The sequence below is a fragment of the Mytilus edulis genome, chromosome 4 (assembly GCF_963676685.1).
Source record: "Mytilus edulis chromosome 4, xbMytEdul2.2, whole genome shotgun sequence".
Classification (NCBI taxonomy): domain Eukaryota; kingdom Metazoa; phylum Mollusca; class Bivalvia; order Mytilida; family Mytilidae; genus Mytilus; species Mytilus edulis.
In genome coordinates this window covers 6,797,466-6,808,832 of record NC_092347.1, presented here as the reverse complement: position 1 = coordinate 6,808,832, position 11,367 = coordinate 6,797,466, and the positions used below count along the sequence as shown (strand labels likewise).

The 11,367-nt window shown below is 31.1% G+C and overlaps 1 protein-coding gene across 1 annotated transcript in view; it reads right to left on the bottom strand.

Moving 5' to 3' along the window:
* Nucleotides 1-1,010: 1,010 nt before the first annotated feature.
* Nucleotides 1,011-11,367, bottom strand: part of LOC139518834 (adhesion G-protein coupled receptor V1-like) — a 110,079-nt gene continuing 99,722 nt past the window's right edge. Inside the window, exons 93-105 of the mRNA XM_071310451.1 lie at nt 10,935-11,021; nt 10,441-10,504; nt 9,603-9,683; nt 9,195-9,298; nt 6,710-6,914; nt 6,322-6,429; nt 5,567-5,707; nt 5,108-5,189; nt 4,736-4,850; nt 4,234-4,391; nt 3,382-3,503; nt 2,819-3,004; nt 1,011-1,791 (exon numbers count right to left, since the gene is read on the bottom strand). Coding sequence (XP_071166552.1) covers nt 1,513-1,791; nt 2,819-3,004; nt 3,382-3,503; nt 4,234-4,391; nt 4,736-4,850; nt 5,108-5,189; nt 5,567-5,707; nt 6,322-6,429; nt 6,710-6,914; nt 9,195-9,298; nt 9,603-9,683; nt 10,441-10,504; nt 10,935-11,021 — 1,732 coding nt within the window. The 3' untranslated portion in view covers nt 1,011-1,512. The remainder of the gene's footprint in view (nt 1,792-2,818; nt 3,005-3,381; nt 3,504-4,233; nt 4,392-4,735; nt 4,851-5,107; nt 5,190-5,566; nt 5,708-6,321; nt 6,430-6,709; nt 6,915-9,194; nt 9,299-9,602; nt 9,684-10,440; nt 10,505-10,934; nt 11,022-11,367) is intronic.

Here is an 11,367-nt window from a genome sequence, read left to right as displayed (position 1 = left end):
ACAAATATAAAACAGTCTAAATAAAAAAACTAATTAACGATATTATTATGCCCCACCTAGGGGCATTATGTTTTTTGGTCTTTGTGTCCATTTATCCTTTGGTTCCATTCTTCTATTTTTACTTTACATGTTTTGTTCGTTGCCAACCTGTAGATATTTACATCCTTGTCGTTTGCTCTCTGGTAGATAGTTGTCTAATTGGCAAATATAACATATTATTATCATATAGAGGCTCCAAGAAGCATTAATCGCTCAACTGGGTTATTTTGATTGAAAAGGATATTTAAGACAGCCAGACAGCTAGATACAAAAATTCAAAATCTTAACTTTGACCACTGAACCATGAAAATGAGGTCAAGGTCAGATGAAACCTGTCAGCTAGACATGTACACCTTACAATCATCCCATACACCAAATATAGTAGACCTATTGCATACAGTGTAAGAAAAACAGACCAAAACACAAAAACTTAATTATAACCACTGAACCATGAAAATGAGGACAAGGTCAGATGACACCTGCCAGTTGGACATGTGCACCTTACAGTCTTTCCATACACCGAATATACTAGACCTATTGCTTATAGTATCTGAGATATGGACTTGACCACCAAAACTTAACCTTGTTCACTGATCCGTGTAATAAAGTCGAGGTCAAGTGGAAACTGTTTGACGGGCATGAGGTACGCACAAACCAAATATAGTTATCTTATTACTTATCATAAGAGAGAATTTAACATTACAAAAATCTTAACTTTTTTTTCAAGTAGTCACTGAACCATGAAAATGAGGTCAAGGACATTGGACATGTGACTGACAGCAACTTCGTAACATAAGGCATCCATATACAAAGTATGAAGCATCAAGGTCTTCCACCTTCTAAAATATGAAGCTTTTTTTTAAAGAAGTTAGCTAACGCCGCCACCGTAGCCGCCCTGTCGCCGAAGGATCACTATCCCTATGTTGAGCTTTCTGCGACAAAAGTCGCAGGCTCAACAAAAACTATAAAAGTAAGGTATAAAAACATTTATTTACTTAAACATTTAACTATATAACATGATGTGATTGCACAGATTTTGATTGCATGGATGAGTTAAAAAAATATATCACTAACATTGAGATAAAACAATGACAAAATAAAATAAATATCACAGAAAACATGACTAGATTTCATAAAATATATAAACCAATAAATAAAAATATAAATGAAGTATTGCTTAGATCTTCTGTATTACGAACATAATGGCACAAATGAATTATACAAAAAAGTTTTCATGTAAAGTTCACAAAGCATCTTGGAATGCAATATTTTTGGTAAGAAAAGTTTCCAAAACTTGCAAAACCTATGTATTACATGTACTGGTACTGATTATAGCAAATTCTAAATTTATTAAATTTTGATTTAAAATTGATAGAAACCCAATTAAGAGTTAAAATATATCTCAGGAAAAATGTTGATCATTACAACACCTAGTGAGAATTATTTGTAAAATAATATATTGATAACTGTAAACTATAAATGTGTATCAGCTATAGAAATTCTCCTCAATTCATATTTGTCAACTTTGCTTGAAATGTCTGATGTTTTCCCTGAAGCTATGCTTGATGTTTCACTAGGAATAAAACTATCATTTTTCAGTGCAAATAAAAGTTCGTCTAAATCTTCATCCTGGTTATCATCTGTTATTGATGGAATAAGAACTGGTGGTGTGACATATATGTTACGGTTGAATGGAAGAGTACGCTTGACCTTCATAGTGCTCTTTGTGTTTATGGAATCTTTTTCCCAGCTCTGAAAAATATATCAGTCAAAACGTATGTTACTTTTTATAAACTCATTTTTTATTTAATGCCTATATATATATTGGAAGAAACAAAATACCCTCATTTTTTTTAATTTACCAGGTAACTATAAAGGATATTGATTAATGACGAAATAAATATTACTGATAAAATGTACACGGATTACTGTAAATTCAGAAATTTTATATAGCAATAATTAATCTCAAATTTGTCTCCATTGTTAAGAAAGGCAAAATATAAATGCATTAAACAATATCTGAATTTTCAGCATTAAGGTTGAAAAGATGATTATAAATGCAACAGATCTGAAAGACAATAATAACTACTGTGGATTCAGTTATTTTCGTTGGTACCAATTTTCGTGGATTAAGGAAGACATACATGTTCGTGGATATTTTATTTCATGGTTTTGTCAAAATTTGCTCACAAGCCAATAAAATATTTAGTATTTGTTAAACACTTTATTTCATGGTTAACCTGTTCCCACGAAAATTGGTATCCAAAGAATAATAATGAATCCATAGTAAATACTCATATAGATTACACAACTGCAACAAGTGTATAACGATATTTCTCCCCTTAAGACAGTTAAATTTTAATAATTAAAGGGTGAGGCTTGCCGAGCTTTTAAAACAATTAAAATTTAACTGTTGAGAGTGGAGAAATATCGTAATACAAGAGTTACAGTGGTGGAATCTGTTTCTCTTATGATTTTTATCCTTCCTTTTCAAAGATTTGATGAAAGTGGTGTACTTTTCATGTGACGTCATCAGGCATGGTCGTCTTTTTTCATGACGTCACAATAAGAAAATTCAGAAAAAAACAAGAAAATTTAACGTCACAATTGAATTTCAACCAATCATTTGCCGAGAACAGATTTTTCACTAGTGAGGAGAAATATTTTTCTCTCACTGGTCAGGAAATGTAATAATAGCACAAAAATTAGAGAAAAGTAGATCAGCAATTGATTAATTTTGCTCTCATACAGTTTGATATAGTTAATGGTATATACTTACCTCATTAAGTACAGAAGCTCTTGATCCCTTTAGACTGCCAATGTCTAGAATGTTGTTTGTATGATGTGATGGTATAGGCAAGCCATCTCCACCAGAAGTCACTGGATAGGCAGATTTCTGTGGTCCAAAACATTTCTGTATCCAGGGGTTACGGAGAATGGTGTACAAAACTAAAGCCATTACACCCTAAAATAATTTTTAAAGTTGAAATATTTATACTATATATATTAAAATTTAAATAGAAATGAAAATTATATATTTATTTTTTTTATTCTAATAGAGTCCAATACAAGTGCTGGCACTCAAAAAAGAAATCACCTGGGCTTTGATATACAATATAAATGATACCTGTGGATGGTGCAATACGACTGATAATTGAACATTACACTGACAAAAAAAAAAAAAAAACGGTTGTCCAAAGAACTTATAAATTATTTTACACATTTAAGTTTAAGTTTTATAAAAATCACGTTTGTCACTAGGAAAAGGTCACACTCAAATCATAAAGTCCTTCAAAAGTAAAGAAATCCTTGTGATAAAAGTTAGAATTATGTAAAACCAACCTGTATGATGTTGAATATACAGAAGAGAATAAGCATCCATAACTGTCCATAGGCCAGATGTAATCCTCCCCAGAACCATGTCAATGTTATCACTCCCCAGAATGACATCAGAGTACGAATCTCTGAAATGCACAACAATTATATTTATACATTTTATTAATGTAAATAACTTCTCAAATTTCAAATTTAAATGTCATATCTTCCAAAAGTCTTGTACATTTTGAGTTTAAAATTGTGTATCTAAAAATGACCTAACCCATAATGCTTTGGTAACTATCAGCTAGTATCTGTGAAGCACCTCAGGATTTTGTTTGGGTTCGTGTCACTCATTCTTTAGTTTTCTATGTTGCAATTTGTATGCTGTTGATTTTCTTTTTTACCATGGCATTATATATATGTCAGTTTGTTTTTTAATTACGATTTGGAATAATTTCCTTCTGGTATCTTTTCCCTCTCTTTTGTAACTGAATTAAATACTACATTCTGTATAATAATTCATAAATTGAATGTCATTTTTCCTTAGTAATGCACTCTCAAGATTTTAATTTCTTTAAAGCTATGATTTGAACTTTTGTACTATATTTCAAATTCGATCTTAAATACTACAAAATAATTTTAGTTTTCTCATGTGAATTGTTTCACATTTGTCTTTACATGGCCTTTTATAGCTGACAATGTGGCATGGGTTTTGCTCATCGTTGAAGGCTGTAGAGTGACCTCTACTTGATAACATCTATGTCTTTTATTCTCTGCTGGAGAGTTGTCTCATTGGCATTCATACCACATCTTCTTATTTTCATACTGTCTTTTATAGGTACATGCCTGTATTCCTCAATAAATACTACTACTTACCATTAATATTATATCTGCCTCTATAAATGTCATCATAAGCCTGCCATTGTGGTGTCACCTGGAATGCCTTCATGAATATTATACCAACCATGATCAACATCAATAGAACAGGTACTATTATACCTCCTAAACCAGCATAGGCATTCACAATAAAACATCTACAAGGTAAATCATCAGATACATGTACATATTTATTGCTAAGAAAATATAACTTTTCCCAAGAATCACTTGTTGTTTATCAAGGTATTTAATTTTTTAAAACTTCAATAAGATTAAAAAACAAGTCAATTATGGTCCAGAAAATTAAAATGGCAATTATCACTCATTGTAAACTAAAATCAAATATACATATATCAAAGTCATTTATTCATCTTTGTGATTATTCTAGGTATTTTTTTGTCCCAAGTTAAATTTGCAAAAAACAAATTCTAAAACTGCTGAGTTTTCAGTGATAATTTTCAACTTTATATGACATCCCTAATTAATGAGTTGAAGCACTTACATTTGTCCATTATTGTTGACGTCACCATAGATATGGTCCACAGGAAGGTCATATACATATTTATATAGGTTATATGTGATTGTATAAAATATGGCTAGAATTACAGCAGGACTTCCTGAAAAATAGAAGTAATATATTAAGGAGATCATTCATGAAAGTAACAACAAATTTATTTCAAAAGTACCACAATGTTTTAAACTATTTTTAGGTTTTTCTATATTTTCTGCATTCAAGCCTAAATAAAATTTACTTCAGTGAATGTTTAAAATCAGTGGTAAACTTTCCCATGAAATCAAAGAAAATTGATATTGACCGAAAAGAAATGATTCCAAATTACATAGGTTAGCTATTAAGAGCAAGAGATATACTAACCCCAGCCTATGAGAAAGAAGAAAACATATTTTCTGTCTGTATGTTCATCATTCATTACCAAGATCTTCCAGTAATTGATTGCCTGGAAAATAGTTTGATAGTATTGATACATCTGTACGAGATTGTGAACCATAAAGATGCATTAATGGAAAGACATTTTGTTTTGACCAGGATTTAAAATATATTGTTTTGTCACAGCCAAAAAAAAATAGAATAAGAGTGTTCTTTTACTTTTTTTTCGCTTCAAATTATGACACAAATTAGTATTATTTTAATGCCATACATTTCTGGTGAATGGCTGCTTTTGATTATTTGTACAGAAATTGACAAAATTTATCTGGCTGAGAGGTATGAGAGTGTTTTATAAGAATCAGGATTTAATCAATGAGCTATTATTCTTTTGACTTGGGAGGAAGAGCAAAAGTATATAAATATGATCTAAGTACTCCATTTAGTTACCTGAGCTAATATCCATGTAAACTGTGTCAGAAAGAAATAATGTAGAAACAGTCCCATGACAATACATCTATAGTTACTCTCTATCTTGTTGTATATCAATATCTCAGTGGGACTACCATAGGCTGACACTATGTAACACAGCTAAAATAGAAATAGAAAAACTAAATTTTACGGACGCCATCACGAGTTGGTTGACCATTATGAAATAACCGTTTCACAAATGATATCGGACATGTTCCTTACGTCGTAACTACAATCCCCTTCCGTTTCATGAATGTGACCTACCGAATTAGACTATTTACCGGATTTGTTATCACATAGCAAACACGACTGGTGCCACATGTGCCGCAGGATCTGCTTACCCTTCCGGAGCACCTGAGATCACCCCTAGTTTTTTGGTGGGGTTCGTGTTGTTTATTCTTTGGTTTTCTATGTTGTGTCGTGTGTGCTGTTGTTTGTTTGTCTTTTTTGTTTTTAGCCATGGCGTTGTCAGTTGTTTTGGATTTCTGAGTTTGACTGTCCCTTTGGTATCTTTCGTCCCTCTTTTACAATAAAAAAAAGTTTGATTCTGAACTAAAGGCATTTACTGTATCAGAATTTTTTTAAGATTTTTTTTATTACTTTAAAAATGCAAATTTTGCAAGAATATAAAACTTATAATTTAAGATAGCATTATATTATTTTTTTTCTCTTAAATGGCCTAATGTCAATGCAGTAAAAAAAAACTAAATTATAGTATGCATGTAGTTACTTACCTGTGTTGCAAAACAAGCAAAACACATGTGCATGAGTAAATTGGCTGAGAACATTGCATGTAACATAGAACATATGTGGTGAACTAATATAGCCAATGCCATGCTCACCTGCAATGAAAGAGAATATACTTTATTACACATTTGTTATCTATACATCTTTTTCTAAATTTTGTGCAAATTCATGGTACATCATTATTTAATACAACTCATATGAATATTGATATTATAAGTGTTTTATTATTATTGACCTTTGCATTGCTTAATTTTTTTGAATTTTCCCTAAAAAATATAGATGATTTTTCAGTCCTTGAAATTGCAATAGTCCTTCAATCATTTAACACACAAGTCTTTGTCATACATTTTCTATAGTTTTCTAGTTTTTGCTTACCATACAAAAGAAGCAGGCAACAAAGAACCAGGATGAATATCCCACAATTCCAGCATCTAAGGCTGTTGCCTTGACAGCATAGTGTGTCAGATGTTTGCATGAACAATCAACAAAATCATCCTGTCCTGTTGAAAGGTCATTGGTCACTTGACACCATCCAGATGGATTGACCCAATCTTTACTTCCATAGTCATAAAATACACATCTGAAAATTTGACAAATTACAATAAATATTTATGATAATAACTCTAAAACTGGATAAACCAGATGCTCCGCAGGGCACAGCTTTATACGACCGCAGAGGTTGAACCCTGAACGGTTGGGGCAAGTATGGACACAACTTTCAAGCTGGATTCAGCTCTAAATTTGGACTGTGATTAAATAGTTGACACAGCATAGGTTTCTGACACAGAATGAATGTGGTCTAATGAACTTAAAATGTTTATTTTGCCTTTGAGCAATTCACTATGCTGTTGAATATTAATCCTCTCAAAAAAATTGAAGAAATAGCAATAACTACTCATTTAAATACATCATAAAATATTAAAATGTAAAAAAAGTGCTTGTTATCACTGAATGGTAAAGATTGTTTTAATTTATCAGTTGGTAGTAAAAGTAAAAATATACATTGTATATTGTATAAAACAATGATTTAAGTTGATTCAACTACTATTCTGGACAAAGAAAGATAACTCCAATCAATTGAAAATTTCTTGCTATTGCACAATATTGTGCAATTAGATATTTCTTGCTATTGCGCAATACTGTGCAATTGAAAATATTGGCTATTGCACAATACTGTGCAATTGAAGATTTCTTGCTATTGCTCAATACTGTGTAATTGAAAATTTCTTGCTATTTCACAATACTGTGCAATTGAAGATTTCTTGCTATTGCTGAATACTCTGCAATTGAAAATTTCTTGCTATTGCACAATACTTAATATAATAATTTTGGATCCTGATTTGGACCAACTTGAAAACTGGGCCCATAATAAAAAATCTAAGTACATGTTTAGATTCAGCATATCAAAGAAGCCCAAGAATTCAATTTTTGTTAAAATCAAGCTAAGTTTAATTTTGGACCCTTTGGACCTTTATGTTGACCAATTTGAAAACGAGACCAAAACTTAAGAATCTACATACACAGTTAGAATCGGCATATCAAAGAACCCCAATTATTCAATTTTTGATGAAATCAAACAAAGTTTAATTTTGGACCCCGATTTGGACCAACTTGAAAACTGGGCCAATAATCAAAAATCTAAGTACATTTTTAGATTCAGCATATCAAAGAACACCAAGGATTCAATTTTTGTCAAAATCAAACAAAGTTTAATTTTGGACCCTTTGGACCTTAATGTAGACAAATTTGTAAATGGGACCAAAAATAAAGAATCTACATACACAGTTAGATTCGGCATATCAAAGAACCCCAATTATTCAATTTTTGATGAAATCAAACAAAATTTAATTTTGGACCCTTTGGGGCCCTTATTCCTAAACTGTTGGGACCAAAACTCCCAAAATCAATCCCAACCTTCTTTTTATGGTCATAGACCTTGTGTTTAACTTTCATAGATTTCTATTTACTAATACTAAAGTTATGGTGCAAAAAAAAAAAAAAAAAGGCTTATTGGGGCCCCTTTTTGGCCCCTAATTCCTAAACTGTTCGGACCTCAACTCCCAAAATCAACCCCAACCTTCCTTTTGTGGTCATAAACCTTGTGTTTAAATTTCATTGATTTCTATTTACGAATACTAAAGTTATTGTGCGAAAACCAAGAATAATGCTTATTTGGGCCCCTAATTCCTAAACTGTTTGAACTAAAACTCACAAAATCAATCCCAACCTTCCTTTTGTGGTCATAAACCTTGTGTCAAAATTTCATAAATTTCCATTTACTTAAACTAAAGTTATAGTGTGAAAACCAAGAAAATGCTTATTTGGGCCCTTTTTGGCACCTAATTCCTAAAATGTTGGGATCAAAACTCCCAAAACCAATCCCAACCTTCCTTTTGTGGTCATAAACCTTGTGTTTAAATTTCATAGATTTCTATTTACTTTTACTAAAGTTAGAGTGCGAAAACTAAAAGTATTCGGACGACGACGCAGGACAACGCCAACGTGATAGCAATATACGACGAAAAATTAAAATTTTTGCGGTCGTATAAAAAGAAAAAGAGGAGTTCTACATTGAATGAGAAGAAGCAATTTCTTAAATGACAGCATATCAATAAAGAGTATTCCTGGATCTTTAATGGACTTTTAGCTTTATGACTTCAACACAACAATCAAGGACAAGTAAACTAAAATATTGAAGATGTATGTATTTGTGAATATTGATTGTCTTTTAGTGTTCAATGTTTATTTGACATTTATAACATGTACATATGTAGGTAAAAATTATATATTTTGACATAAGTACCATGTACGTATATAGATTAGCTATAAGTCTGTAAGCTGTAAGTCATTTGACACTTACTCTGCCTGGTTTGTGGCAATCCTACTGTCTGGTGTATGTATCTGATATACTGCTGGCTTGTTAGTATATGCTGATGGTCTGCCTTTTATACCAAAATTAATTATCTGAAAAAATAAAAGTTTTTTTCCTTTAAATACAGCCTTTTTTAAAAGATTTTTAGTGGACTTGATATTTGTTGTAGATTGTTCAAATTGGTATTTTTTAGAGATCAATTAAAATAATAAGATGCTTGATAAAACATGTAGTACAAATGCAAACTACAGTAATACAAAGATTACCTCCAAAGAAAATAAAATACAAATTTACTTTTTTCTAGAATTGCAGTGATGTTGTATTTTTTTTTATGTTGATAAATTTTAATGTTAAATGGGACAAATGTTTCTCTCTTAATCATTTATAGTAACTCACCTTATTACTCAGTAACTGTGGCTGATCACTCGTCATAAACCATAGCTCACTACTGTACTCTATCATATGGAAATCTACACACTGAAAATACATTTCATATTATACAATGGAATATATATGTACATTGATAATTGTGTATAGTTTTAGATTCCAGAACCAATAATCAATGGATAATACCAATCTGACATAAAAAATCAAGAAAATAAGAATACACAGTTTGTTTATCTGAAGTTTACTCAAAACAAGACCCAAGTATTTATCTAAATCATGGTCCATACGGACTACTGTAAATTCAGAAATTATTGCATGCATTCATTATTGCAATTTTGTCATTTTAGACTAAAATCCTGTTTAAGGTGGTACCTAACACTACAGGGAGATAACTCTGTAAAATCAGCTAAATGTTTTAATTACGTTGTGCGGGACTATTAAGCTTCTCAATGATCAAAATAAGTGTCTGTCAAACTGCTATATAACCAGTGTAATTTTTCTGATAAAATGGTTGGTTCAAATGTTTTGAATTTTTTTATATTTTTGTCAAAGGGTCAAAGTAAATAATTTGTCAAAATTTTATGAAAATTAAACCAGCCAAATTAATTTTAGTGAAAGTGTTGGGTACCACCTTAATTCATACAAAAATTTCAAAATGCAAGTTTAAATTATTGCAATTATAACCGTCACATTTTTCGCAATAATAAAAACAATGCAATAATTTCTGAATTTACAGTACTTATTGTGTAATCGTTCTGTACAATGTATTGTAAGAGGGATATAGATCAAATGATCAATGACGTAAAGTATTTCTACCATGAATCTCTATCAACAAATGTATACTTACAGTGTCTACTTGATTGGCTGGAGGATCATCTATTTCGTCTGGTATCGTAAAGTAATCGTCTCGTCTGAAAATAACAACAATAAATATAGGTTTTATTTTTCTTAAATCTTAAAATCAATACATTGATTTATGTGAGGTTTGTAAAGTCTGCAATATGCAGAATACTGTGAAATCCATTCATACAAGGAAAAAGAAAATTGCTTGATACACATTATGGGGCTCCAGTCAGGTAACATCCTTAGGAAAAGAGGTCCCTTTTTCAATCGCCTCAGATCATCTGGTCTTGCAGTTATAAACATTTTGAGCAGCAAATTAAAGTAAATCTTTACAATAAGGTTTTGAACAATTTATAGGTCACAGGTCAAAACTTGACCATATTATTATAAAACTTTTCAAGGAAAGAAACTTATTTTAATGATTATATTTGTGTTTGTTGCTATTGTAAGAAATCATGATACTTTGAAAACATGCTGACTATTTTTACACCTACTTACTGTGCTTGGTACTTAAAGTTCAGTATTTTCTGCATTGGCCATCTTGCTGCCGAGATTTTTGCATACAAACAATACTGTAGTGTTGACCTAAAAAACATTTTATATAAAGGGATATTGGTTTTTGTTATTCTTAAATTAATGAAAAAAAACATAGCGAAAAACCATATAACAAAATAACACACTGGACTTGTCAAGTTTTGTATAAAAATATACAATGAAATACAATAACAATAATAGTCGATGTGACTTCATGATACCCATATGAAATTTACTGACCCTCTATGGATCCATAGGGAGTTATGATGAGATGGCGTTAACCACTTTGTCACTAATTCACCCAAGGTGTGAAAATGACCCATCTGTTGACATCTAGATGTCTTCAATTGTACTTTCTTGTCATTGGGGTACTGTCTAATTCATGTATAGCATACCT